At 67.4% G+C, this 25,972-nt stretch overlaps 11 protein-coding genes across 11 annotated transcripts; 5 read left to right on the forward strand and 6 right to left on the reverse strand.

Moving 5' to 3' along the window:
- Window positions 1–9: 9 nt before the first annotated feature.
- On the reverse strand, window positions 10–3,612 carry FA09DRAFT_329773 (hypothetical protein). Its single transcript, XM_025742315.1, has 4 exons — window positions 2,686–3,612; window positions 1,986–2,626; window positions 975–1,929; window positions 10–917 (listed from the first exon to the last, which is right to left on the reverse strand). Exons 1-4 carry the CDS (start codon window positions 3,390–3,392, stop codon window positions 62–64), a joined length of 3,159 nt encoding a protein of 1,052 aa, XP_025598424.1. The 5' UTR covers window positions 3,393–3,612; the 3' UTR covers window positions 10–61.
- Window positions 3,613–4,186: 574 nt separating this feature from the next.
- On the forward strand, window positions 4,187–8,089 carry FA09DRAFT_18900 (hypothetical protein). Its single transcript, XM_025739377.1, has 11 exons — window positions 4,187–4,752; window positions 4,815–5,049; window positions 5,103–5,401; window positions 5,452–5,522; window positions 5,579–5,840; window positions 5,899–6,546; window positions 6,610–6,754; window positions 6,812–7,173; window positions 7,231–7,342; window positions 7,394–7,594; window positions 7,648–8,089. The coding sequence occupies exons 1-11, from the start codon at window positions 4,276–4,278 to the stop codon at window positions 7,914–7,916; spliced, it is 3,081 nt and encodes a 1,026-aa protein (XP_025598425.1). The 5' UTR covers window positions 4,187–4,275; the 3' UTR covers window positions 7,917–8,089.
- On the reverse strand, window positions 7,687–9,644 carry FA09DRAFT_329775 (ClpP/crotonase). The gene is made up of 11 exons (XM_025742316.1): window positions 9,436–9,644; window positions 9,280–9,355; window positions 9,039–9,227; window positions 8,945–8,988; window positions 8,802–8,890; window positions 8,721–8,747; window positions 8,545–8,668; window positions 8,366–8,475; window positions 8,250–8,312; window positions 8,182–8,188; window positions 7,687–8,128 (listed from the first exon to the last, which is right to left on the reverse strand). Exons 1-11 carry the CDS (start codon window positions 9,585–9,587, stop codon window positions 8,062–8,064), a joined length of 948 nt encoding a protein of 315 aa, XP_025598426.1. The 5' UTR covers window positions 9,588–9,644; the 3' UTR covers window positions 7,687–8,061.
- On the forward strand, window positions 9,433–10,884 carry FA09DRAFT_18759 (orotate phosphoribosyltransferase). Its single transcript, XM_025739372.1, has 2 exons — window positions 9,433–10,071; window positions 10,404–10,884. Exons 1-2 carry the CDS (start codon window positions 9,838–9,840, stop codon window positions 10,833–10,835), a joined length of 666 nt encoding a protein of 221 aa, XP_025598427.1. The 5' UTR covers window positions 9,433–9,837; the 3' UTR covers window positions 10,836–10,884.
- On the reverse strand, window positions 10,777–11,982 carry FA09DRAFT_329777 (hypothetical protein). The gene is made up of 4 exons (XM_025742317.1): window positions 11,612–11,982; window positions 11,507–11,556; window positions 11,302–11,451; window positions 10,777–11,245 (listed from the first exon to the last, which is right to left on the reverse strand). Exons 1-4 carry the CDS (start codon window positions 11,708–11,710, stop codon window positions 10,933–10,935), a joined length of 612 nt encoding a protein of 203 aa, XP_025598428.1. The 5' UTR covers window positions 11,711–11,982; the 3' UTR covers window positions 10,777–10,932.
- Window positions 11,983–12,539: 557 nt separating this feature from the next.
- Window positions 12,540–14,458, reverse strand: FA09DRAFT_329778 (WD40 repeat-like protein). The gene is made up of 5 exons (XM_025742318.1): window positions 14,066–14,458; window positions 13,759–13,891; window positions 13,592–13,694; window positions 13,131–13,536; window positions 12,540–13,067 (listed from the first exon to the last, which is right to left on the reverse strand). The coding sequence occupies exons 1-5, from the start codon at window positions 14,396–14,398 to the stop codon at window positions 12,807–12,809; spliced, it is 1,236 nt and encodes a 411-aa protein (XP_025598429.1). The 5' UTR covers window positions 14,399–14,458; the 3' UTR covers window positions 12,540–12,806.
- A 140-nt stretch (window positions 14,459–14,598) lies between these two features.
- FA09DRAFT_329779 (alpha/beta-hydrolase) lies at window positions 14,599–17,711 on the forward strand. The gene is made up of 12 exons (XM_025742319.1): window positions 14,599–14,968; window positions 15,025–15,139; window positions 15,191–15,756; window positions 15,807–15,971; window positions 16,026–16,133; window positions 16,189–16,226; window positions 16,280–16,442; window positions 16,498–17,027; window positions 17,083–17,105; window positions 17,159–17,185; window positions 17,243–17,475; window positions 17,537–17,711. The coding sequence occupies exons 1-12, from the start codon at window positions 14,644–14,646 to the stop codon at window positions 17,617–17,619; spliced, it is 2,376 nt and encodes a 791-aa protein (XP_025598430.1). The 5' UTR covers window positions 14,599–14,643; the 3' UTR covers window positions 17,620–17,711.
- On the reverse strand, window positions 17,593–19,361 carry FA09DRAFT_329782 (hypothetical protein). Its single transcript, XM_025742320.1, has 2 exons — window positions 18,059–19,361; window positions 17,593–18,004 (listed from the first exon to the last, which is right to left on the reverse strand). The coding sequence occupies exons 1-2, from the start codon at window positions 19,269–19,271 to the stop codon at window positions 17,784–17,786; spliced, it is 1,434 nt and encodes a 477-aa protein (XP_025598431.1). The 5' UTR covers window positions 19,272–19,361; the 3' UTR covers window positions 17,593–17,783.
- A 204-nt stretch (window positions 19,362–19,565) lies between these two features.
- FA09DRAFT_360439 (WD40 repeat-like protein) lies at window positions 19,566–21,990 on the forward strand. Its single transcript, XM_025745232.1, has 5 exons — window positions 19,566–20,328; window positions 20,384–20,775; window positions 20,828–21,336; window positions 21,393–21,695; window positions 21,755–21,990. The coding sequence occupies exons 1-5, from the start codon at window positions 19,743–19,745 to the stop codon at window positions 21,888–21,890; spliced, it is 1,926 nt and encodes a 641-aa protein (XP_025598432.1). The 5' UTR covers window positions 19,566–19,742; the 3' UTR covers window positions 21,891–21,990.
- Window positions 21,991–22,641: 651 nt separating this feature from the next.
- Window positions 22,642–24,131, forward strand: FA09DRAFT_360440 (alpha/beta-hydrolase). Its single transcript, XM_025745233.1, has 2 exons — window positions 22,642–23,135; window positions 23,186–24,131. The coding sequence occupies exons 1-2, from the start codon at window positions 22,662–22,664 to the stop codon at window positions 24,059–24,061; spliced, it is 1,350 nt and encodes a 449-aa protein (XP_025598433.1). The 5' UTR covers window positions 22,642–22,661; the 3' UTR covers window positions 24,062–24,131.
- Window positions 24,132–24,137: 6 nt separating this feature from the next.
- On the reverse strand, window positions 24,138–25,784 carry FA09DRAFT_338586 (hypothetical protein; the record flags this gene model as incomplete). Its single annotated transcript, XM_025744125.1, has 1 exon — window positions 24,138–25,784. One exon carries the CDS (start codon window positions 25,782–25,784, stop codon window positions 24,138–24,140), a length of 1,647 nt encoding a protein of 548 aa, XP_025598434.1.
- Window positions 25,785–25,972: the final 188 nt, after the last annotated feature.

Genomic DNA, 25,972 nt, shown 5'->3' on the forward strand with positions numbered 1-25,972 from the left:
AGAGCGCGATCGCTATGAATGAATGATTGGTGATGTCCGTACGTGCGTATACTCCTGCACGTCATCCTCCTTGCCTCAGAGACCGCATCTCATGGATGCGCAGTAGCAGAGCAGCGCTTGCTCGGCCCGCCCGTCCCATCGCGGCCGCAGACTGGCCTCGACTGTCTTCGCGCGCAAAGAGCTGCTGCGCCCAATCGCCCACGTCGATGAGCAGGCCGATTCGGCCGCGGAACAGCGACGCGCCGCCGTCCAGCTCCCAGACAGCGTCGAGGAGAACGAGCGCCAGGCTGGCCGCAGAGCCAGCGACGGCTTCGCGGCCGCTGTCGAGAGATGCCTGCTCCGAGTCTTGCAGAGGCGTGCGACAGACGGCCAATACCAGCTCGAGCAGCTCGGGTACGAGCTGAGCGCGGAAGGGAGGAGCGTGTCGTGCGGCGTGCGACATGACGGCCAGTGTGTCGAGCAGCCGCGAGACCATCGACGGCGCCAGCAGGCCGCCTGCCCCTGCCGCTGTCCGGCCGCGGCTTCCGACGCTCTCGAGCGCTCGCCAGGTGTGGCCGATGAGAGGAAACAGGAACGCGCTGCCGGCGAGGTCTGCGTAGCGCTCGGTTGGACGCACGACGGCGCCAGGGAGCGTAGACTGCGCGCTGCGGGCGGTGACCGCGGAGAGGCGAGTCTGCGCCCGACCGAGCCGCAAAGCCTTCTCCTTCTGGATTGCGGGCTCGCGCGCCTCTCCCTCTTCGCGGGCTCGCATGGCGGCCGCGTGCGTCAGATCCTCAGCTAGAGCCTCGACCGTCGGCAAGGCGTCCGGCATCGGCGCCAGCCCCGACAGCTCTCGCGTTGCGGTCGCCAACGCGATCAGCATCGCAGATCGCTGTGCTTGCGAATATTGGTGATGGAAGAACTGTTCGATGATCGCGCTGCGAAAGGGCCGCACTCAGCACAAAGCTCATCCCGTGCAGCTACTCTGGACTCACGGCGCGGCGAGACGCGGCGACGCCACAAGCAGAGCCGACAAGGCTTGCCCTCTCCGAGTCTCGAAGGCCTTCAGACTGTAGTTGTCTTGCATGCCGCAGAGCGCGAAGGCAAGATCGACGGCGTTGTCGTCGATCTCTCCGCCCCACCCTCGCTTCCTGCGCAGCAACGACGCTGCAGACTTCAGGCCCAGCCGGTTGGCAGAGCGGTCCTGCTCGCGCAAGAGAGGCGCAAGCTCGCCCACATAGACCGGCGTGCGCCGGCGCTTCTTCTTCGGCACGCCCATGCCGAACTCCTCCTCGTCCTTGGGCTTGCTGAGACCGGGTATCGCGTCCGGGCCAATGCCAAGCTCCTCCAGGCCCGCTAGAGGCATCTCGTCGCCAGAGGACGAAGACGAGTTGTCCTCAGAAGATGACGACGACGACCAGTCCGACATGCGCGAGACCAACGGCTTCGAACCGGTGCTTGGCTGCAGCGAGATTTCGCTATCGAGCTCGTCGTCAGATAGCGCCTGGATGAGAGGGCGCGACCGCTGCGGCGCTGGCACTCGTCTCGGCAGTGCCTCGCTGATCGGCGCTGACCGATGGCGAGGAACGACAGGAAGAGTCGCCGCAGGAGGCGGTGGCGGTGGCGAAAGAGAAGCGCCTAGGCCCAGCAGCTGTACGGCGTCGGTCGGCACGCCGCCTCCCACAAGCTGCGGCGCAGCATGCAGACGGCGGAGCGCTCTTGCCTCCGAGCGGCCGTCTCCAGGTCCATCCCACAGAGCGCGACCAAAGGTCAGCGGCTTGCTTCCCGTCGCGCCCGATGCAGCAGCCTTGACGCTGACGAGCTCAGCAACGAGCATGCCGAGCCTGCGAATAGCCGGCTGGTTATGCTCGAGGTGCGCCGAGACGCCGCTGAGCAGATGCGAGTCGAAGGGCGTGGGTAACGGCAGGAGGATCACGAGCGTGGTCCAGTCTGTTCATGGTCTCGTCAGCGCAAGTGAATTCACGGGAGCGAGCACCGACACTCACAGAGAGAACGCTCGAGCGTGTCGCTGCGCACGCGCTGCGGATTACCCCACGTCTTGAGCACCGCGGCCGCAAGCCTGCCTGCCTGGGCTGTGTCGGTGGCCAGCGACGCAAGAACGACACACATCGCGGTTGGCTTCACCCAGCTGATGCCTGAGAACAGGATGCTGTGAAGATCGTTGAGCGCATCGTCTTCACCCTCGCTGTCCGCCCACTGGACCCGCTCGCGCGTCTGGCGCGCATCGAGGCCGAAGAGAGACAAGATGGCCCTCGCCGCTTCGCGCTTTGCTGATGCTTCGGCCGAGGTGAAGAGTGTCCCTTCCTGTGACGACGCCCTCTCGCTGGCAGCCACAAGCCCGACATCGATCTTGCGGGCGAGGAAGCCAATCGCACCTTCCACGAACGATCTCCGCTTGAAGGGTGTCAAGGGGCCCAGCGCTTCTCGCCAGGCTCTGCGGTACATCTCGCTCCAGGGAGCTGAGCGCAGTGCAGTCCATAGAAGAGCAGGCCAGAATGCAGACGAAGACGAGAAGCCGGCGAGCTTGCTGAAGAGCGTGGCTGTGGCGGTGTCTGGCATGGCCGCCCGGTTGGCCCTGACGAGTATGAGGAGCGCGCTTTGCTCTCCGATGGACGCTGCGAATGCGCTGATCGTGTGCTCAAGGTCAGCTGGTGCCACATTGCTACATCAAGAAAGCACACTCACTCCTCGCGCCATGCCGGTGGCATGCCGCCTCGAGACCAGTTCGCGACGCGCGTCTCGAGACTGCAGATGGACTTGAGCGCCTCGTCCCAGAGCAGAGCGGACCGAGCGGGCGAGGTCTCCTTTGCAGCCTCGGCAGCGAGCGCGGTGAAGTCCAGCGCCGCAGGGATGCGATCAAGAACGATGCGCAGAGCGGCGCGCGTCTCGGGATGCTGGCCGAAGGGCGGCAGCCAGGCCTGCATGTTGCGGAGCGTGCTGTGCTGGATCGCTGCTGCGAACGAGCGGCAGTCCTCCTTTGCTGTCGGCCAGAACCAGCACTGTAGCAGCGGCTCCCATTGGCCGGCTTCACGCAGCACTGCGGCCCACGTCACGGCGAGCGAGGTGAGGAGCGCCGTCTGTACTTCTGCAACCAACGGCGGTCGCAACGCCGTGGTGCGGGCGCCTCTGAGGACGGAGCTGGGCGAAGCGGCATAGCGCTCGAGCCCCGGCGGGAGCGACATGCCTACGAGGTCGAGCGGCGTGCACAAGGCAGCGAGCAGCGCCTCGGCGGACGGCTGCGGCTCCTTGAGCGCACTGCGCAGACGCGTCAACACGGCCTCGTCTCGCGTGCCCGCGTCCTCATCGGCGATGCGGCTTGATGGGCGCAGAGCTGGCGTCGACCCGCTCGCTGCCGGCTGCTGCTCGCGGACCGACGGCCAGAGACCCTGCATCGTGGCTGTTGTGGTGGGGAAGCAGGAGCAGCGCACCGCGGCGCGGCAAGCCGAGCGGCGGAAAGCGTGGGAACAGGCCCACGTGATGCGGCACGGCCGCCGCACTCAAGAGGTGCCCCTAGACGGGCATCAAATGGCTGCGGCGGCCCGGCGTCTGCTACGTGGGAACGAGAGAGGGACGGGCGCTCCAAGCGCCAGCCAGCTCTGCACGCTGCGATGCTGCTTCGTGTGGAGAAGAAGAAGGACGAGCCTGAGTGGCCGCCTCGTCTGGGCGAGCGGCTGCCCCAACGGCGAGCTCGCGCACGGCGCGCACGCAGCGAGCGAGGCGCGGCGGCGGTGCTCGCTGCTCCGCCGCCCTCGAGGCGTGCTGCTGCCGCGCCTGCGCCGTCGCCGCCGTGCGGCCGCCGGGGCTGCCGCTGCCCCGTCGCGCGCCGTGCGGCGCCCGTCCAGTCGAGTCTGGCATCTCCGATTGCCCGGCGATCCGCGCACCTTGCTTCCTCTCCATCCGACCCGCCGAGCTCCTGCACGGCCGTCGCTCCCCACTCCCCGCGCGCGACGCCGCTCGCTACCCGGTGCCTGTGTCAGCGCTGCGCCGCCCTTGCGCGCCAGCAGCTCCAGGCCCGCTGCAGCCCTCGGGTGCCCACCGGCGCACGACCTCTCGCTGCACGTGCACACCACGGCCGTCGGCGCTCCATCGCTGCTTGAGCACAGAGCAGCACGGTGCAGACACGACCACCGCGCTGCAGCCCGCGCAGCTGTCTTGTGCGGCAGCTCGTCGTCTAGCGCTCTAGACTTCTAGTCTCCGCCGAGTCGTGTGCACGCACCGCGCACGCCCCACGTCGCTCCTTCTTCCAGAGCTTCCGGCTCACTCTCCACGCGAACAATGACGACTTCCATGCGCGGAGGTCGCGGCGGCGGGCCGAAGCTCTCGTCGGGCTCGGCCAGCTCCTGGCGTGCCAACGGCGCCGGCGGCGGCCAGCCCGGCGGCGGGCAGCAGCGTGGCCCAGGCAACGGAGCACAGTCGCCGGGCGGTCCGCCGCACATGCAGCAGCAGCACGGCCAGCAGCACCCGAACCAGCAAAACCAGCAGTATAGCCAGCAGCAGCAGCACCCGCAGCAGCAGGCGCCGGGCTCGCGCTGGGCCAGCGGACCGCCGCGCGGCCCCCAGGGCGGTCAGCCGCAAGGCCAGGGCCAGCGTGGCCCTGCGAACCACCAGCAGCACCAGCAGAACAAGCCTGCGGCTGCTGGACAGTCGCCTGCGTCGTCGGCGTTCCCTGCGCTTGGCGCAAAGCCCGTGGTGCTCGATGCCGCCGCTGCCAAGATGCGCGAGCGTCTGACCTTCGTGCTCGCGTCCCTCGTGGTGAGTACAGCTTGTCTGCCTTGCAGCTAGGCATACAGGGGGCTCATCCAAGAATCGCGCAGGGCACGCCGGTCGTGGCCACTACGCACGGCGGCTTCAAATTCATCGGCATCCTGAGCGCCACGAGCCCTGACGTCGCCGATGTCGGTGTCGCGCTGTCTAGCGCCCAGGAGGTGCTGCCCGGCGGCTTCGGCCCGCTGCGCAAGCTGCTGATGATCAACGGCGAGGACCTGGACGACATTCAAGCGTCAGAGGTGCGCCTGGGTGAGGTGCAGAATGAGCCGCGCGACCGCGAGGGTGAGTGTTGGCGCGTGCATGGCGCGCGTGACACTGTATTGACATGGGCGCAGGCTTCCGCACCGACACGGAGATCTCCAAGACGGCGCTGGATGCCTTCGGTGGAGGTCGCACGCTGCAAAAGTGGTCAGACGACCCTGACCTCTCCCCGATCGAGGGGCCCTCCGGCGCTGGTGGCCTCGAGTCCATGACGAGCACTGGCGGCTGGGACCAGTTCAAGACCAACGAGGCCCGCTTCGGGCTCAAGACGGACTACCAAGACGAGATGTACACGACGCAGCTCGACCGCAGCGGCAAGGACTTCAAGGAGCGCGAGCGCGAGGCGGACCGCAAGGCCCGCGAGATCATGAACGTCAGTCGCATCGTGCTGGCCTGCCGCGTGCTCTGCTGAACCCATTACAGTCTGCTACAAGCAACTCGCACATGGCCGAGGAGCGTGGTCTTGCGGACTCGGGCATCACGGAGGAGGACCGGTGAGTCGCAGTCGCACCCGTCTTGTCGCCATCTGCTCACTCTTTGGCTTGCGCAGCTACGGCGCTGTGGTGCGCAACGCGAACGCATACGTCCCGCCTGCGCTGCGCCGCGCCGGTGCAGGCCCTGCTGCCGCACCTAAGGCAAACGGCAGTCCGGCAGGCCAGCCAGCTGCAGCCGCTGCGCCGCCCGCCGCAGCGGGTCTACACAATGACCCGGCCATCGTGGAGAGCAGCGCACCCATGCCGCCCTCTCTGCAGATGCAGGCGCCGACGCCGGTGCTCAGCAGCACGCCCGAGGGCGGCGATGCGTCCAAGAAGGTGAGTCGAAGGTTCGCGCATGTTCGTGACACCTGCTGATCTTCTCGCCTCTGCCCAGCCTGGCGAGGGCAACCCGCTGATGGGCGACTTCCGCGACTTTGTGAGCAAGGAGCGCGAGCGTCTCGAGAAGAAGAAGGCCGCACTGGCAAAGAAGGAGAAGGACGCGCGTCTGGCCGAGCTCAAGCAGTGGGGCGACAACTTCAAGCTCAAGACTCCGTCCTCCGGCGACGGCGCTGCTGCGTCCGCTGGCTCAGCCAAGAATGCATCGGGCGCAGCACAGGCAGCAGACAAGCCGCGCGATCCGTCCGCACAAAAGAGTCTCAGCCCGCAGACCGTCCACGCGAACGACTCCTCGCGCCCGACCGGCGGCGAGCGCGCGAGCGGCACCTCGTCCATGGTGCCGTCGCCAAAGGTTGCGCCGCGTCTGCTCGACGCCAAGGTCTCACTGGCTGGCATGACGATCCCGAAGATCCCGCCCTTCAATGCCGCAGCTGCCAAGAAGAAGGCGCCGCCGGGCGCGGCGTCGGCCTCGACGTCGCCCCAGATCGTGCCTGCGGCAGCGACGGCGTCTCCTGTGACGAGCAACGCAGGCGCCGCCGCCGCATCGACGAAGCTGAGCGCCAAGGCTAGCTCCTTCAAGCCCTTCAACCCTGCTGCTGCGGCCTTCACGCCGGGCGGCGCTGCGGCTGCCAAGAAGCCTGATGCGGTGCGTGTGCCTGACCGTGGCCAGCTGTATGCGCACCTGACTAAAGCGCGATGTCCTCTGCAGACGCCTCCCGCTGTGCCTCAAGCCCCGCTCAACCCCTTCTTTGGTGCGCGCTTCCTCAAGCGCCCCACTGCGCAGTCGCCGATCCACGTGCGCGAGGACTTCAACCCATTCAAGAATGGCAAGGTGCCCGAGGCGCCCGCTGTTGGTGAGGGCCACGCCGCAGTCAGCACGCAGACACTCCTGCTGACACGCTCCTGCTCAGGTCCGGTCTGGGGCTTCACTGGCAAGCCATACCGGCAGCTCTTCTCGACGATGCCGCCTGTCGGCCCTGCCGGCATGGGCATGGGCCCTCAGGTGCCCGTCGCCGGCTTCGACGAGTCCGCTGTCGGCATGCAGCCTGCTGGCATGCCGCACCCGCAGCAGATGGGCCAGCCGGGCGGACCGCATCCGCCGCCACACATGGCGCAGGGCCTGCCGGGCAGCCCGATGCCGCCGGGACAGGGGCCTGCGCAGGCCGGTCAGATGCAAGGGCCGCCGCACTCTGGCCCGCCTGGTGCGCCGGCGCCCGGCCAGCCGTTCGGCATGGTGTACCAGCCATATGGCCCGTACCGCTTCCACGGCCAGGTGAGTCGCCTTCTATCTCGCCACACCGCCAAGCGCTCGCCCTGATTGTCTTCGCAGCAGCAGCACCTCATGCAGATGCCGATGCCGCAAGGCGGACCTGTGCCGTACGGAGCGATGCCGCCGCACTTCATGTCGTTCTCGCCGCCCATGCCAGCGCACGGCGGGCCACGTGAGTGATGCGCAGAGACGCTACCTGACCACGCGCTCACGCTCGTCACAGCCGGCATGTACAGCCCGCAGATGGGCAACATGGCTGCGCCTGGCCCGCACGGCCAGTTCATGCCGCAGGGACCCGGAAGCCCGGGACACCCCGGTCCTGGCGCGCCGCCGAGCGCAGGAGGCGGTGCGCCGCCGCGGCCTGGGCAGGTGCCGCCGCACATGCAAGGCAAGGTGCCGCCGACGATGTTCTTCCAGCAGCCCAGTGAGTATCGCCCTGGCGTGTGTGCTGCACCTGAGCTCATGCAAGTGCAATAGTGCCGGGCATGACATACCCTGCGCCGTTCCCGCCCGGAGCCCAGCCGTTCCCGCCGGGATCGGCGCCGCCCATGGAGCCCGGGCAGCACCCGCAGCAGCAGCAGCACCAGCAGCACCACCCGCAGCAGGGTCAGCAGCAGCAGGGCCAGCAGGGCCCGCACCAGCCGCCGCAGCCGCAGCAGCAGCAGCAGCAGCCGCCTCACGGGCCGGCTGCGCAGCAGCAGGCCGCTCCGTCCACCGCGCCGCCGCAGCCGGCGCAGCAGCAGTGAGGGCAGGCAGGGCAGTGGGGCCATGGCGTCGGCGGAGGAGATCACGCGGACCGGACGACGCAATGACAGTCCTCTGCTGAGCCTGGCGCGTCTGGGCGTGCGTCGCGTAGATCGGTGCATTCCTCGCGCGCGGCGCACATGCAAGCTACAGCTTCGCGAGCCCCCGCGTCTTGGTGCCCTCGACGTCTGGCTGTGTCCACCAGGGGTAGAAGCTGCGAAGGAGGTCAGTGTGAGGCACGGCAGCGCCGTGCGAGTGCCGACGCACCCGAAGCCTGCAGAAGAGGCACGCACCCGTCAGCAAGCCGCCTGCGGGTGAACAGTCGAGAGACTCACGCTCGAGGTCCTTCATCGTGCCCGGAAACTGCGCCTTGCGCTTCTCCATGAAGCTCTTGATGCCTGGTTGCAGGTGGTGTCAGTAGTCGGCACGCCGTCTCTGCTGTCGAGCTCACCCTCTTGCGCATCGCCGCGGCTCGTCTCGTAGATGCACTTGGAGTCGAGCAGATGCGTCGCCTCTGGCGTGTCTGGCGTGCGCCAGAGCAGCTGCTTGTTGAGCGCCATACTGTGAGAGATCGCTCTTGCCGTCAGCATTGGCGCACTGCGGCATGGAGCGAGTAAGAGTGCCGCTCACCTGACAACGCTGTTCTCCTGCGCCAGACGCCGCGCGAGCGCAAGGGCTGTCGGCAGCACTTCTTCAGCCGGCAGCACCTGGTTCCACAGCTGCGCCCACTTTGGCGAGGTGGCCGGGTAAACGTCTGAGGCGCCTGCGTTAGTGATGATCACGACGCAGATCGGCTGCTGCCTCACCGCCGGTCATGGCGATCTCAAGTGCATCTGTGAGGCGGAGCGTCAGGCAAGTCCAGCCAGCAGCTCGGCTCTCTCGCTCACTGGCATGGCCGACGAGGCGCGGCAGGATGTAAGCCGACATGCCCTCGAGCGTGATGCCGCGCTTGGTGAATGGCAGTCCGACCTTGGCGCTGGCGAGGACGCGTCAGCGCATATACACAACAGCACAGCGCGCGAGAGCTCACTCCTTGCTGACGAGGCGCAGGTCGGCAGGCAGGATCATCGTGATCTGTCTATGTCATCAGCTACTGCACATGCGGTCGCACACTGAACACTCACGCCGACGCCAACGGCATTGCCGTTCACTGCCGCCACGACGAGCTTACGGCAGCGCAGCACGGCGCCCGACGCCTGGCCGCCGCCGTCTCTGTGCTGGTTGAGGGAGAGATTCGGGTCGGACGCGCCGAAGCCGCCGGCCAGATCTGCGCCTGCGCAGTACGACTTGCCTGCGCCGGTCATCACGACGGCCTGTCAACGCATGTGAGCAGAAGTCGGCCTCGCGTCTCGGGCGGGCGCTCACCTTGACGCGCGGGTCCGCGTCGGCCAGCTCGAGGGCGAAGACGATGTCGTGGCACATCTCATTGGTATACGCGTTGCTACCAGCAAAAGGTTCAGCAACGCTGCAGCAGCACTGCCGCGACTCGCTGCCGAGCCGCGCTGCTCTCTGCCCACTCACTGGCGCTCGGGGCGGTTGAGCGTGAGGAGCAGCACGCCGAACTCGTCGAGCGCGACGGTGACGTGGCGCCACCCATAGCCCTTGTAGTCGAAGGCCGCGGCGTCGAGGGTGCGCACGGCAGGGTGCGGGTTGTGCAGGACAGAGGCGGGCATGGCTGGTTGGTGGCGGTGAGGGTGGGACAGACGGTGCTCGCCCGCCAAGCTGTCGTGGTTCCCCGCACTCCGGCTCGTGTGCACCGGCAGAACCGGCTGGCGGGCCGGCGCGCGGTGGTTCCCACGCTGCCGCTCCAGATTTCTGTGCGTGCGCGACTCTCTCGCAGCAGTGGGTGCTGGATCTTCTCGTGTGGAAGCGACTTCGAGCCCCTTATCGTCTGCCCACCACCTCCACACACACTGGCCCGCCATGTCGCGCACTCTCGCACCGTACCAGCAGGACTACATCCGCCTCTCCGTCTCGCGCAAGATCCTGCGCTTCGACGGCCCCTTCACGCTCAAGAGCGGCCGCGCCTCGCCTTACTTCTTCAACGCCGGCCTCTTCTGCGACGGCGAGAGCATCGCCACCATCGCCCAGTGCTATGCGCAGATGATCGTCGATGCCGGGGTGGAGGTGGACGTGATTCTGGGCCCGGCGTACAAGGTGAGCAGCTAGGGCCAGTCGCGGCAGCGGGAGGAGGGAGCACATGGGAGGGAGGAGCTCGAAGAGGGCAAGCACAATGGAGCAAGGCATAGGCACGGCAGCAGGAGGAGTAGGCACCACATAGGCAGGAGTCAGCACGGCAGGGATTGAGGTGCGGCGAGAGGCGAACACAAACTATGGGCGTCGAAGGCCCGCATCCAGCGAGAGCGCTGCAGCCAGCGGAAGATGTGGGCGCACAAGAGGCAGCGCATGACAGAGATGGCTGCATGGCGCAGAGCTGTGGCATGGACGACGCCCGCAAACAGGACGCTGACCCGCTTGCGCTCCTTCAGGGCATTCCGCTCGCCGCGACGGTCGCTCAGGCGCTGTATGAGAAGCACGGGCGCAGCGTCGGCTTCGTGTACAACCGCAAGGAGGCCAAGACGCACGGCGAGGGCGGCGTGCTCGTCGGTGCGCCGCTCAAGGGCCGCGTGCTCATCATCGACGACGTCATGACGGCCGGCACGGCGATCCGCGAGTCGGTTGCCTACATCGACGCCGCGCCCGAGGCCAAGCTGGTGGGCATCGCCATGGCGCTCAACCGCCAGGAGCGCGCGGGCGAGGAGCCAGAGAGCACGGCAAAGAAGGTGCAGCGCGAGCTTGGCGTGCCCGTCTGGAGCATCGTCAACGTCGACGACATCATGACACATCTGGAGAAGGAGGGCGGCTGGGAGGAGCAGCTCAAGGCGATGCGCGCCTACCGCGAGAAGTACTTTGGCGAGTAAGCCAATACATAGATTGAACGCAGCTCGAGTACAGCGAGCGGGAGAGATGGCGGCGCGACGCCAGAGCTAAACACATTGCGGCACATGGCCTCATAGCTTAGGCGAGCAGGGCCGCCAGGAGCACACCAGCGACGCCAGCGCCGAGAACGGGCTTGGCGACCTGCGCCGCGCCCGTGCGTGCGCTCGTGGCTGCCGGCGCCGAGCTGCCCGAGCTGCTGCTCGCGGCGCCGGCGGCAGACGACGAGGCGGCGCGCGTGCTCGACGAGGCGGCGGCCGTGGACGAGCCGCTGGAGGCGGCCGAAGAGGAGGACGAGGACTGGCCCTTGGCGGCGGCGGCGTACTGCTCCACGCTCACAGTGCCCGGGTTGATGATGAAGACCATGCCCTTCGACTCGCAGTGCGGGCCGCAGCTGAGTGGGTGTGCGTCAGCCTGGGCTAGCGCGGGCTGCACGGAAGCTGCACGCACAAGATGTACACGGGATCGGTGCTGTTGACCGGCACGCTGACGACGGCGGCCTCGTTCTGCAGCGCCGAGTGCAGCGCGCCCTCCTTGGGCTGGCATGCGGTCGCCGTGTCCGTGCCCTGGGCCTCGATCACGTTGTGCTCCATGTTCTCACTGTGGGAAGAACTGGTGAGCGCAGGACTCGAGAGACGAGTGCGGGCATACTGACTGGAAGACGAAGGAGATCGTGTCGCCCTGCGCTGCGGTGACGCTCGTAGGCTGTGGAAGAGCGTGAGCGTCTGGCACGAAGCGGAGGAGCAAGAGCACGACGCACCGAGAACTTGTCGCCGCCCTGGCCGACCTGCACGGTGATGTTGGCCGCCGACACGCACGCGGCGAGCGCGGCGAGGATGAGAGGAGCGCGGAAGAACATGGTGGATGAGCGAGGTGGCACGAAGAGAGGTGGTAGGATGTGGAGAGGAAGCAAGAGGCGCCGCAGCGAGAGTCTGCTGCAGCATGCTGCTGTCGCGGCGCTCGACACATGCCGCTGTTCCAGCCGCGGTCATCGTTCGGTGCCGCTGCTGTGCGCACTGTCTGTGTGCCTGCCCGGTGTGCCTTGGAGCGGCGGCGGGGCGAAAAGGCCTCATCACGCCGCTGCGCCCGCATCCTGCGGCTCAGGCCACTTGTGCCGCGTCGGAGACCGGCCCATCAGGGAGCGGGTGGCCAAAGCGCACGCGCCACAGCGAGGGGGTTGGCCGGCCGGCGTGCGCCTCGCCTCCGTGCCCGCACCGCCCGCCGCCGCCCGCCGCCGCCGGCGCTCCTGCCCGGCACCTGCATGCATCAGCGCTTGCCGGCCCCGCCAATTTCAGATCCCTCGGCAGGCCGCTCCCGCCGTCTCCCGTCCCTGGCTTCTCAGCAGACCGACGTCCTGCGCTGCTTCTGTGGGCTGCGCTGCCTCACGAGAGGCTGCTGACAGACCGACAGTAAGAGTGCGGCAGCGGCGGCGGGAGGAGGAACGGCCGTGCCCTCCGTGAGCCCTTTTTGCCGACGGCTCGCCGTCCGCTGCGTTTGTGCCGCGTCAGGTGCCGGCGGCACCGCGTAGAAGCGCGATGTGCGCTTCTACGGCACGCCGCCAGTCTCGCCGCTCTGCCATGGAAGCAACCCCGCATTTGGCAGCAAGCGGGCGCAGCGCCGCCGACGCGGCGGCGGGTGCGGCGTCGGCATCGACCGTCGCTCTTCGCTCTTCGCTGCTGCCGCCGGCCCTTGCGTACGCGCGTTGCTGATGCTGGCAGACGATGCTGCGGCTCTCGATCCTTGCACTCTGACGGGCGGCATGCGCACGCGTGGCTGCTCCCCGCCTCAGCCTGCATCGCGCCACCCGGCCGCCAGCAGCGCGCTCAGCCACGCACGCCTCGGCCACGGGCGACTTCGCGCCTTCGCTCCCCTGCCGAGGGCCGCGTGCGGCTCTCTGGGGTGGTGGCTGAGGCCAAAGCATCTGACCGTAGCGTCGTCCTTGACGGCAGGGGCTGTCATTGCATGGCGGCATCGCTCATCTGCTCGTCCTGCCGCTCGACCACATCCACCGTCTCGACCTGCTCTGGCTGCGCCTCGCTTCCAGCAGCATCTCGCGGCTGCACTTCGCTTCCAGCAGCGTCCTGCGACTGTGCGATCTCCGCGGGCGCTTCCAGCACGTCTGTGGGCCGCGCAGCGGGTCCACGCAGCTCCCAGATCTTGATCGTCGGCGTCACGTCGAGCGAGGCGCTGGCGATGATGTCCTGCGTAGGATGTGTCTGGCAAGTCAAGCGCAGCGTCAGCCCATGCGCCCTGCAGCGCGCTCAAGCCCCTCGACTCACCGCGATGCAGATGACCGGCTCCTTGTGCCCCTCCACCACATGCCGCACCTCCTTCGTCTGCAAGTCCCACAGGTATATCCGGTTGTCCTCCGAGCCTGCCACGACGTGGATGCTCGGCAGATTTCTATGCCTCATCTCTGCGTCGCGCGGATGCCGCTTGCCCTCCTCGTCCGAGAGCGGCGTGGCGCGCGTGAGCGCAGCGGGAATGGCCCACTTGACATTGCGGTGCCCCGTGTACGTCTTGAGCACACGATCGTTGGGCACGTCCCACAGACGGATCGTGGAGTCGAGTGACGCAGCGAGCAGGTGGTTGGAGGAAGGCGTAAAGTGCACGTAGGAGACGGGCTTCGAGTCGGGCGGCAGCAGCGTCTTGAGACAGTGTGAGGTGGACGTCGACCACAGGCGGCTGTGCAATCGGCACGTGAGCGAGAGCATAGTTGAGATGCAAGCAGGTCACGCACATGAGGCCATCGTAAGAGCACGACGCAATAGTAGCGCCATCTCGGCTGAAGTCCAGCCCAGTGACTGCCTCGGAGTGCGCAGGGATGGTGCGGTGACATTGATCTGCCAAACTCGCGTCAGCAGATGCCAGCAGATGCCAAGAGACATCGCAACTGTCAGGGCGCACCAGTCTTGCGCCGCACGTCCCACAGCCGGATCGTCTCGTCGAAGCCGCCCGAGGCGATGAGCGTGCTCTGCGGGTTGTAGGCCAGGCAGAAGACGTATGATGTGTGGCCCTCAAAGAGACGCGCCTGTGTGCCCTGTTGACTCAGAGGTGTGAGCAGCGGCAGCGTGAAGCGGGCGGCCTCACGCAGAAACGCGCCCGGGCTCTGCACTTCGTCGCTCCCGCCTCTTCGAGCAGCGTGACATTCCAGCCCGTGCGGCCTCTACTGAAGGTTTCGGAACCGATCACAACGACTCGCAGCGATGCTCACCTTGCGCCAGTCCCACACGCGCACCGAGCGGTCGTCGCTGGCCGTGGCGATGTAACGCCCGTCGCTGCTCCATGCCAGGTGGTTGATGCCGAGCTCGTGCGCCCGGCGGATGGTGCGCAGCGCCGCGTCTGGCGCACCCGAAGCTGAGGCCGCAGAACCAGCTGATGCTGCGTGCACGCCGACCCGCCAGACCCGCAGCGCGGCGTCGGCGCCGGCCGAGGCGATGTAGAGGCCGCACGGCGAGAAGGCCAGCGCGGCAATGGAGCGCGAGTGGCCATGCAGCGTCAGGATGGGCACATAGCTGGCGTCGCCGGACGTCGTGGCCACCGGCATGGCGGCAAGCGATGCAGCCGCGGATGCGCTGGCGCGAGGGAGAGGCGTGGGTGTTGGTGTGCGAAGGCAAGCTGCTCTTCATCCGCCGTCGCTCGACTCCACCTCGCGCGACGTGACGCGCGATTTCCGGCACGCGCTGCGTGCAGAATTCCGGGCGCACAGGCCAGCCGCGGCGGCCGCTGACACTTGGCTCCGGACCACCATCTCAAGCCAGGGAGCAACCACCCGCACCAACCCTGCCCGCGATGACGCCCGCGCCCGTCGACGTGCTGCTGCTCGGCTCCGGCTGGACGAGCTCGTTCCTGCTGCCGCTGCTGCACGAGCGCCGCATCTCGCACGCATACACGAGCCGCACGCCGCGCGCCGGCTCCGAGGCGCTCACCTTTGCCGTGTCGGCTGAGGGCGCCGCCTCGCGCGCGGCATGGCAGGCGCTGCCTCAAGCGCGCTGCGTGGTCATCGTCTTCCCGCTGCGCAGCCGGGCGGCGGCACACGCCATCGTCGAGAGCTACGAGCTGGCGCACGGCGCGACGAACTGGATCGCCCTCGGCAGCACGGGCGCGTGGGGGTCGGGTGCGTGCCGCGGCGCCCCTGAGACTGCGCTGCACACTCACGCACGCCGACCGCAGAGGGTCACTTCACGTCGAAGAGCCCCGTTGACCCCAAGAATGGGCGGGCCATGGCAGAGTCCGCCTTGCTGGACCTCCACCGCAAGAACGGCCGGCAGATCATCGTGCTGAATCTGTGAGGACAGCAAAGAGGCGCCTGTGCTGCTCATCTGACAGCCGTGTGCAGTGCTGGCCTCTACGGCGGCGAGCGGATCCCGTCGAACTTCGCCAAGCGTGTCGGCTCGTCGATCGAGAAGCTCGGCGAGAAAGGCAGTGTGCACCTCGTGCACGGCCGCGACGTGGCGCGGGCAGTCGTTGCAGCGTACGAGGCGCGCGAGAACGCGCAGATCTGGGGCCGCCGCTGGATCGTGTCCGATGGGCAGACGTACGACTGGTGGCTGCTTGCGCTGACGCTGCGGCCGCTGCCGCTCGAAAATGGCGTCGAGTGGGTCGCGCAGCTGTGCCGCAAGCATGCCGTGTCCGCGCTGCCGCGTCCGCTCTCCAAGAACAGCAGCCAGACTGCTCCGCGTTTCATACAGCGCAGCCTGGAAGGCAACGACTTCTGGCGCGCCGTCGGTTTGGAGCCGGAGGTGCGCCGGTGCGATCTCGAGGGCCGACCCGAGCCGCGGCCATTCGAGCCGACGCTGTCGAAGGAGAGCCTGGAGAACTTGCGGTCGAAGGTGGACGCTGCACTCGAGGAGCGCGACGGCAAAGGTCCGTCGAGCCCGTTCGAGGCGGACAAGACGCGCTTTGGTGAGCAGTGGAGATAGCAGCCGAGGGATCACGGCTGACAGCTGGGGCAGGCTTGACGCACGATCGCTTCATGGGCCTGTTGCGCTCCTGGTCGGCGTTCCTGGACGGTGCTGAGGCGCAAAAGCAGACCAATAATCGGCGACCGGGTGCCGATGACGACACCTGGGCAGCGCAGCAGAAGCGCATCTCCGGTTTCCAGCACTACCAGATTGATGGTGCGTTGCGGCTTCCCCCTCAGAGGAACAGATGCTGATACGCTGATCGCTCAGTAAACGACGTGACAATCCACTACATCCGCGAGAAGCCCGACTACGAGGAGGCCGAGCGCACCGGCCGGCGAGTCATTCCGCTTCTGCTGATGCATGGGTGGCCCGGCAGTACGTCAACTGCCAGCTTGTCTGGTCATCCCCGCTGAGCATTCTCTCGTCGCAGGCTTCCTCGAGTTCCTTGATGTGATACAGCCACTGGCAGTGAGTTGCATTGCCTCCGAAGCCGGCTTGCTCTGCTGACGCAAAACCTTCAGCACCCCGGACCGAGCGCGCCGCCGAGTGTGCCGGCGTTCGACGTCATCGTGCCGTCCCACACAGGCTACGCTTTCAGCTCGCAGCCTCCGGTGCGCCCGGGCAAGGGCGGCCAGACGGCACAGGGCAGGTACTCGGGCCCTGATGGCGACTTTCTCGTCAAAGGTGAGCGAGGTGCCGCTATTGCGTTAGACGACTTGCCAATCTGACCATTCTCTAGACGAGGCGCGCATCATGGATGCCCTCATGCGTGCGCTCGGCTTCCCCTTCTACGCCGGGCAAGCAGGCGACTGGGCGAGCGCAGTGCTGCGCCAGATGTCCCGGCTGGCGCCTGCTCGATGCATCGCGGTCCACCTCAACTTCTGCCCCGCGCCGCCGCCGCGTCTCAGCCCGCCGCTGGCACGCCTCGTGCCTTCGCCGATCCGGTCCATCGCTAGCGCGGTGACGCCAAGCGTCGTCTCATCGGCCGTCGAGTCGCTCGCAGAGCTGCCTCGCACCGTCCCGCGGCGCTGGTGGCTGGCAGATCCGCCGGCGCGCCTCTCTGTCCGCGGTCTGGCCTACCTCGCTGCTCGGGCCGTGGCCGGCGCTCCTGCCCTCCTCACGCCAGAGGAGCGCCGACGCGCCCTGCGCGGCGTCGAGTGGCAAGAGCGGGGCCAGGCGTACGCCAACTTCCACGGCACGCGACCGAGCACACTCGCGATTGTGATGGAGTCGAGCCCGACAGCGTTGCTTGCCTGGATCGGAGAGAAGGTAAGCTCTTATGCACAGACCTCTTGCGGCGCCGCTGATACCATTTCCTCTGAAGTTCATCGAGTGGACCGATGAGGAGTGGGTCGCCAAGAAGCGCTGGACAGGGCGCTTTGCTGACTCTCTATGCTTAGCCCTTCGGACGCGGAGATTCTGGCGAGGTGAGCGGCTTCCCTCACAAGATGCTCTGTCACTCGCTGACATGCCGCTTGTGCTAGCCTCACGCTCTGGTGGTGCACCTCGACAATGGCTCGCTCTCTGTACCCCTACCGCAATCGTCCGCCGCTCGGCCTGCAGGCGCTCACCGCGCTGCCACAAGCGCGCATCCCGTGTCCTGCCGGCTACTCCGACTCGCCCTTCGAGCTCCTGCCCACGCCACTCGGCTGGGTCCGCTCGACGATGGACGATCTGCGTTGGACGCGGGTGCACGGCAGGGGCGGACACTTCTTCGGTGAGTTTGGAGGGCGCCTGGTGTGTGCTGGCGCAGCTGCTGAAGGTCTCAATCTCTGCAGCACTCGAGCGCCCCACGGCGTTCGTCGACGACATGCGCGACTGCTTCTCCTGCATCTGGCCAGTGCCAGCGGCCCGCCTCTGAGACTTCTCCGGGCCGCAGTCTGTCAGCTATTGAACTCTCAGAGCAGGCCCTTCGCTCTGCAAAGCGCAGGCAATAGAGACTTGATACACAAGGCGAGAGCGTGATCGCAGGCAGCGCGGCATTCCGTCGTGCGCCCTTCTCCAGAGCATCGCTATGCCGTTGCATTACGCCGCCATCGCCCTCCGTCCAGGTGGCGGTGGCCCGTCGTCTCTTCGGCGTGCGCGAGCGCGTCGCTTCGCAGCCTTGCGCGACTCAAAGGGCCGCGTGCGATGCTCGCGCAGCTCGTCGCGCGCCATCGTTGCGTGACCCTCGGCCCAGCAGGCTGAGCAGTACGGGTCGTGGTCGCAGCCGGCGCACTGCAGTGAGGCGTCGGCGTTGCAGATGCCTGCACGCGGAGAGGCGTGAGCTGGTGGAGGATGGACAGACGCGGTGTACTCACAGCACCAGCTGTCGATCTCATCGTCCTCGTCCGAGTCGCTCTCATCCGGCAAGGCCTTGGGCCGCGAGCTCAAAGCAGCAGCGGTGCCCGGCTCAGCGAGAGCTTTCGCGTCGAGACGAACGAGCTGCTCGAAGGCGCCGAGATTGCGGCCCGGCTCGATGCCATGACGCTTGTGAATGTCGTCGGCGGTGGCGTCTGGTGGTGCCAAGCTGGGCGCGGCGGGCAACGAGGGCATGTCCGGGTCCGGCAGCATCGCTGGCGGCGATGGCAGACTGAGCGCAGCGGACGCAGCAGGTGCCGGAGTAGAAGGGCCAGCAGTCGTCCGCATCGGTGCCGTGATGTTGCTGCGAAGGCGCGAGAAGCGCTCGAGTAGCGAAGCAGCGCTGGGTTCTGCACTGGCCGATGATGTGGCAGAGGGCGTCATGCCTGAGCCGCTGGGCGGTGCCGTGGCTGGCGTAGCTGGCTGAGGCGAGCTGCCCCGGCCCTCTACACTGCCTCCTGTCCTATTGAGCCTATTCGCCTCAACTTGCATGTCACCCATCGCAGCAGCCAGCTCGTCTTCCAGCGCCGCCTCGGCCTCCGCGTCTAGCGCAGCACTCGCGGACGTCCCAGAGTCGCCGCGGACCAGCTCTGGGCCGGAGCGCGGCAGACGCTCGAGCTGTGGTGCTGTGGAAGAGCTGGCACGCGATGCAGCGCCCGTGTCCTGTGCCGCTCCGTCCTGGCTGTGGCCCAGATGGCCAGCAGCGTGCTCCTCCTTCAAGAGCTGCGTGGCATCGCTCTGCAGCTGTGCGCTCTCGGCGCCAAGAGCACGCGCTTCGGCTGCGACATCAAGCGCAGCGCCCGATGTCTGATCGTTCAGCTCGTCGGAGAGCCCATCGAGCTCAGCATCGTCTGACAATGCCGCATCGTCGTCCTGAGAGAGACGCAGCTCGTCGCGTGTCTGCTCGAGCAGGGCGGCAATGTCGGCGTCGTCGGGCTCGGTGCTCTGAGCAGTGGCGTCGGGCAGTGCGAGCTGCGCATGAAGTGCCTCGCGCGCGAGCGACGACGCAGCGCTAGGAAGAACAGGTGCTGGGCTCGGTGCCGCAGCTGCTGGAGGAGTCGAGACGGATGCCACGACGGCGCGTGGGCTGGGCGGGGCGCGAGCGGCTGGCGCAGCGGCATGGCGCTCGCGCAGCGCCTTGAGGCGGGCCGCGAGGCCGGCGTCGTCTGCCATGTCCGCGCTCGTTGGAGTCGCAACAGTCGTGCAGAAGCGAGCACGAGAGACCGAGCGGGTGGCTCGCGAGACCGAGCGGGTGTGGGAGGTGGTGGGCACAAGCGAAGCCGGGCGCAGCTGTGTGCGCACGGACATCGGGCTCGGCACCGCCCACTCGACTCGTGCGAGAGCAAGCTTGGCGCGGTGGAGGTGTTGACGCGACGCGTAGAGTGCCTTACGCGCGCCTTGCCCAGCTGTGCGAGAGCCCGATGCCGCGCAGCGCAGTCGAGTTTGGTCTGCCTCCTAACTGTACCCCTCCTCATCCACGACACTTCTGCTGCAGCTCGCCGCACGACCACATCTCCCGCCTTTGTTCACCTTTTCTCTCACGACTCCCTCCTTCTGCGCCGCATTCCTGCCGCTCCTCCACACTATTTGCCACCTGGCATCAGCGCCGCACTCTTCGAAAGCCAACACCTGCGCCACGCCGACATGGCCTCCTCGCAGTCGTCGGCTGCGTCCGGCAGCTCCTCGGCCGCATCGTCGTCGCGGCGAGGCGCGACGCCACCGACCTCGCCGCACACGCCGCAGCGGCCTTCGCCCTGCCTCTTCTTCGACAGCGCATCGGCCTGCAGCAGCGACGACGACGTGCCCGGCTGCCCGGCCTCGCCGTCGAGCGGGCGGCGTCCGCGTCAGCGCCGCCGCCTTGCCGCTGCAGGCGATGAGAACGCTCCGCCCAAGGCTCGCGTGCGTCCGGTGCGCGTCGTCAAGGGCACGGTGACGCCGTCGCGTGCCGCCGCGATCTTTCGCATGCCCTTGGCCACCGCGTCTCTGCCCGCCCCTGCCGCTGCGCCGGCCCTTGATGCATGCTCTCCTGCGAGCAAGCGCTTGTGCACAGAGATGCGCAAGGTGCCTGGCTATGACTCCGCGCTGCGCTCGGATGCGCTCACTGCGTGGCGTTCGGCCGGTGCGAGTCTCGACTCCCCGCGTGCGGCCGCTCTCCCGACGCGAGACCTTGGCGCAGCTCTGCTTGCGATGCGAAGCGGCGCTGGACTGAGAGGGCCTAGGAACATCCCAGGTGAGCTTGTATCTTCGCACTGCCGTCTCTCAGGCGCTGACAGTACATCTCGCAGTGCCGCTCAGCTCGTACCATCGTGCCTTTCAGCCCACGCGCGGCATCTTCCTGCCGGCGGGCGATGACTCGCTCGCTGCGGCGCATCCTCTCTGTGGCTCCTTCTCATTTGCCGCAGCCAGCGCCGCGCCTGGCCGCGCGTTCCTGGCCGTCGGCACCAACGACGGCAGCATAGTCCTGCGCGACATGAGCGGACTGGCAGCCGAGCCAGTCGGGCTCAGCAACTACGAAGAGATGGCGTACGGCGCAGCCGACGACGCAGAGAACAGCGCCACGTTCCGCTGGAAGGCGTGCCAGGGCTCGGTGTTCGACGTCGCCTGGCGTGCAGACGATAGAGCGCTCGTTGCCGGCGGCAGCGACTATGTCATGCGCACGTGGGATACTGCGACGCTGGTGAGCATTGCAAAGTACGACTCTTGTTCCACCCTGACATCGGCCCTTGCAGCAACAAACGGGCGTCTTTTCCGGCCCGCGAGGCTCGCCGCGCAGCGTGACGTGGGACCCGAGCTGTCCGTCCGGCTCCGTTTTCCTCTCTGCTGGACGCGATGGCGCGATCCACCTCTTTGACACGCGCGTGACGACGCGTGTGCCGCACTCTGCCTTCCGACTGCGCCACCAGCAGGAGGCCACGACGCCGGCCGTCATGTCGCTCTGGGGAGCACACACGAGCCTGCCGGCGCGTCCGCGGCGCGGCAAGGGCTCGCGCGGCGGCGGAGAGGGCGTGCTGCTGCCCAAGGGCATTATGAGCGTCATGTACGTGCCCTCGCGCGGCGCGCACATGGTCGCCAGCGCCGGCTGTGCCGACGGCGTGGTCAAGCTGTGGGACCTGCGCAACTACTCCGCCGGGCCGTCTGATCAAGCCTCGACGCCAGAGCCGTCGGACGATCTGGCGCCGGAGATGGAGCCGTGCGAGGAGAGCAACGACGTGACGCGCGGCCCGGGACGTTTTGCCAGGTGAGGACTGCTGCGTGCTGCATTCGCGCTCTGTGCTGATACATAGCCCTGCCCAGCTCGCACGGCATCTCGTCGATCGTTGCCAGCGACAGCACGCTGTACGCTGCGTCGACGAACGGCAGCATCTACTCTCTGGCGCTCGCCGACCTCTCGCCAACGCTGACGCCGCTGGGCCGTGCGCCGGCGCTCACTGCGCCGGCGCAGCGCGGCAACACGCTGTACGCTCGTCTGGCGCTCAGCGCCGACGGCCGCAGTCTTGCGCTCGGCTGCAACTCGGGCACCGTGGCGCTCTGGGACACCTGGGCTGCCGCGCGCGAGACGAACCACCAGCCGGCGATGCTGCAGGCACATGCCAAGAAGTGAGCGTCGCTGATGAGAATCTTGCTGCAAGCACGCATGCTCATTCGTCCTCTTGCAGCTTCGAGATCAACGCCGTGTCGTGGGCACACGGCCCGCACGGACAGACGCTCGCCAGCATCAGCGACGACTACTCCGTGCGCCTCTTCCGCCCGCAGCCGCTCGGCCAGGCGGCTGCGCCTCGCAGCTGCTTCTAGACACGCACATCAGACAGATACCCCTTCCCACTCATCGCCCAGACGAAGCCCTCATATATTCCCCCACATCGACATACAATGATCCATAGGCGTGCGACCCGAGCGGCTGAGCGTCGACGAGAAACCGAGGGTGCTGTCTAGGCTTGCACCGCTGCCATCGATGTCGGTGGGGTCGTCGTGGGCGCAGCGAACGCGGCGCAACGGGCAGGAGCCTGACGTTGGAGCGGGCAAACGACGGCGACTTGAGCACGGCAAGCGCGCATGGGCATGAAATCGGGATGCGCAGACGAAGCGAGCTGCAGCATCAGCGCGCCTCTGGAGGCAGGTCCACGTTCCGCACCTGCGAGGCGAGCCATCTGCGCCGCTGCAGACTCTGACTAGACTTGGCCGAGGCGCAAACGGGCGTCAGTCAGCCCCCCAGGCAGTCGAGAGGGTTGAGCAGCCACGCTCTGCGATGCACCACGCGCCCTTGCGGCTGCGGCGCTGCCAACCCCGCATCCGTCTGGCTTGCGGCCATGCTGACGTCGCGATGCAGCAGCGCGGGCGTCGGGCGTTCTGCGCTGCCGAAGCGAAGCGCTAAGCTTGCATGGCCGCTGTCGGAGAGACATGCGCTATGCGAAGACGCACAGACCCTCTCCACACCGGCGTGGATGGCACCCCGCACCCGGAGCCGACAGCGGCAGCGGGCGTGCTGTGGATGCACAGGCAGTCGAGTCGCAGCACGTGGCCGCGCCTCCTTCCTTCCCGACATCGAGCAACACCCCTCAAGCCATGTCCTTCGACGCCGTCCGCAACTACGCCCGCCACATCCTGCGCCCGCTGGGCCTGCTCGACGAGGCGGCGCCGCTGCCGGCACGCCGCACGCCGGCACTGCCGCCGTCCACCTCTGCGGCGTGGCAATCCTCGACCCACGCGTTCCTCGGCGCCTCGAACCGCAGTGTGCCCAAGAGCTGGCCGCTCGAGCGCTTCGACGACGATCCCGCGGCCATCGTCGAGGACCGCGCCCACGACATTGTCTACGACCCGCAGTCGGCCGAGCTGCGCGCCGCCGCCGGCGCCGACTCGCCCGACGCCAGCTTCTGGCTGTACGAGCGCGAGCGCAAGCCGGCCGGCGCGCGCCCCGAGGAGGTGCCGGCGCCCTGGCTCGTCGCCAAGCGCTACACGCCCTCGCAGTCGGGCACCAGCGCCGCGCAGCAGCCCGGCGTCACGCTGCTGCTGCTGCCGGGCATGGGCGTGCCCAAAGAGGTGAGCAGGAACAGGTCGGCCCGCGCGTACATCCGCTCACACAGGCGCAGATCTGCGAACCGCTCATCAAGCTCATGCTGCCGCAATTCGCCGCCGCGGGCGTCAAGCTTGACGAGATCTGGACGCTGGACATGCCGATGAGCGGCGAGACGGCTCTCGCCAATCCGCGTGGCTACCTCTACGGCAACGAGAAGGACATTGCGCGCGACGTACTGCACTTCCTCACGGCGTATTTGCCTCTGCAGCCCGGCGGCAAGCTCGACGAGACGCTGCCGTACCGCGCACCTCAGGGCGACAAGGCTCAGCAGATCACACGGCCCAACTTGCACGTGGCGGCCCACAGCCTGGGCGCCCAGTCTGCGCTGCTCATTGCCGCACACGCTCCCGAGCTCTTCGCTAGCTTGACAGTCTTCGACCCTGCCATCGTGCCTCCGGGAAAGATCCTCGACGGCTTCAGCAAGCTGCCAAACGACGTGTTCTGCACCATGCTCGGCGAGCGGTGGCCGAGCCGCAAGGCACTGCGCGAGGCGGTCAAGAAGAACAAGCGGATGGGCGGCTGGGACGACCGGATTATTGACGCCTTCGTGGAGCGAGGCGTGGTGGAGGAGGCAGACGGCTCATTGAGGCTCGCGGCGCCACCGCGCCTCGAGTGGGCCCTCTACTTCGACAAGGAGACGCCGAGCCACACCTTCGACCGCATCCCCGACGTGCGCGTGCCGCTGCAGGCCGTGATGCCGGCACGGCCATTCGCCACGCCGCCCAAGCTCTTCCAGAAGATCTTCGACGGCCTGCCGCAGCCCAAGCGGCTCGTGTGGGTCGACAACGTGACGCACCAGCTCTTCTACGAGCGGCTCGACGACAGCGCGGCGCACATCGTGGGCTTCATCAAGGAGCGCCAGGCAGGACAGAGCAAGGCGCGGTTGTGATGATCACGAAGAGCAAGGATGTGCAATGATAAAGTTATGATGACGCTAGGCTGGTGTACAATAACATGATATGTCTTCAGTCGACGCGGGTCTGGACGTGCTGCGAGATCATGACGCCTCCGCGCTCGCTCGCCACCGAGGCAGCACGAGCACGGTCGCGGGAAGCGCGGCCCGGCGCTGGTGCACGCGGTGTGGCGCGATCAGAGAACTGAGGCGGCTGACGAGCGATGGCCTGCTCGAGGTCGTCGTCGCCGGCCGGCGGTGCATTCTCCAAGCCCTGGATCTCCCAGCCGAGCGGCGCCAGGCGCACGCGCGGAGCGCTGTCGCGGCGCTCGCCTCGCGGGCCGACGTCGTCGTCATCGTCAAAGTTGAGCGTCGGTGCGCTGATGGACGGCGGTGTGCTTGTGAGGCTCGAGCTGCTGGCTTGCGACGCGCCAGAGAGGTGCAGAGCTGTGCCGGTGTTGCGCCGGATGACGACGGGCTCAGGCGCCGTGACGGTGTTGAAGGGGTCCGAGAACGGTGGTGCGGCTCCGTTCGGCTGCGCTGCCGGCGTGGTGACCTCCTCGAGCGCGTCCTCCTTGCGAGTGACGCTGCCGGAGCGGACGAGCAGGGTGTTGAAGCCGAGGCGCTCGTCGAAGGCGCCGCCTTTCTCATACATCGTCTCGCCACTGATGCTGCCCGAGCGGCTGTGGCCGCCCATGGCGCCGGCTGCCGGGCCGCTGACGCTCGCACTGAAGCGCTTGGACGGCAGCTTGACGGTGGTGCTTGGCGCGGCGCCGAGGACGCCCGGGTTGCGCTGCCAGTTGGCCACATCGTCCTCGGTGATCTTGACGAGGCGCGACTCGAGCAGCGCCGTCTTGCTGCCCCAGGTGGCGCCGTGGAAGACGATGCGCGAGGCAATGACGGGGTTGACGACGATGGCGAAGGGAATCGGGTAGGCACGCAGCACGACATTCTTCTGCATCACCCAGACGGCCAGCTGTGCGATGTTGCAGGCCAGGCAGACGGCGGCGTAGATGACGGCCGTCTCGAGCACCCAGGTCTGCGGGCTCATGATGCCGGAGCGCTTGTGGCCGCGGAAGTTCTTGCGCGCGCTGTGCACGGTGAGGACGAGGATGAGGACGTCGAAGCAGGTGGCGCCCGCAAAGCCCATGACGTGGACCGTCGGCGACGGTGCGGCAGTGCACTGCGGCATGCGTGGCAGGTGGTACGCCTCAGGCAGGCGGGCCGACCAGAAGAAGCCGACCGACACGGCCCAGAGCAGAGCCACAACCGTGAAGCACGCCCACACGAACATGTGCAGCTTGCGCTGGGCCGGGTACAAGCTGTTGACACGTGCGACGAAGATGGTGGCCGTGGTGCCCCAGACGAGCGCATATGTGGCGAAGATCCACGAGAACGTCGCCTGGCAGCTGAACGGGTTGGCGAAGAAGAAGACGGCCGATGCAATGGCGTTTGTCCAGGAGAGGTAGCGCGAAAGCAGCACGCAGATGTTGACGAGCACGACCTCGCGCTTGAGGATGAGCTGCTTCCACCGCTGGATCTCCTCGAAGAAGGTGACGATGTGCTCCCAGGCGAGCCAGGCGTAGACGGCGCAGAGAATGTAGCGGAACGTCTCGACCTGCGCGGCGAGCACGAGCTGGTCGGCGGGCAGGAAGTTGCCATAGCCGCCGAGGAGGAGCTTGTCTCCCGAGAGGGTAAGGTTGAGCTCTCCGGGTCGCATGGTGGGTATGAATGGAAGAGGTGGGGGGCGTGTCCTGCTGGCCAGGACGCCGGCGCGTTATGAGGCTTTGCCCTCTTGACGGTATGTGTACCTGCTGTCCCTTGCGGTGTCTACGGCGGCCCAACCGCCACCCTGAGTCCCTGTGTGCGTCCGTCGCGAGGCCACGCGGTATCTTGGCGGCTCCGACG

The sequence above is a fragment of the Tilletiopsis washingtonensis genome (genome assembly GCF_003144115.1).
Source record: "Tilletiopsis washingtonensis strain MCA 4186 unplaced genomic scaffold FA09scaffold_10, whole genome shotgun sequence".
In the NCBI taxonomy this organism is placed as follows: Eukaryota; Fungi; Basidiomycota; class Exobasidiomycetes; order Entylomatales; genus Tilletiopsis; species Tilletiopsis washingtonensis.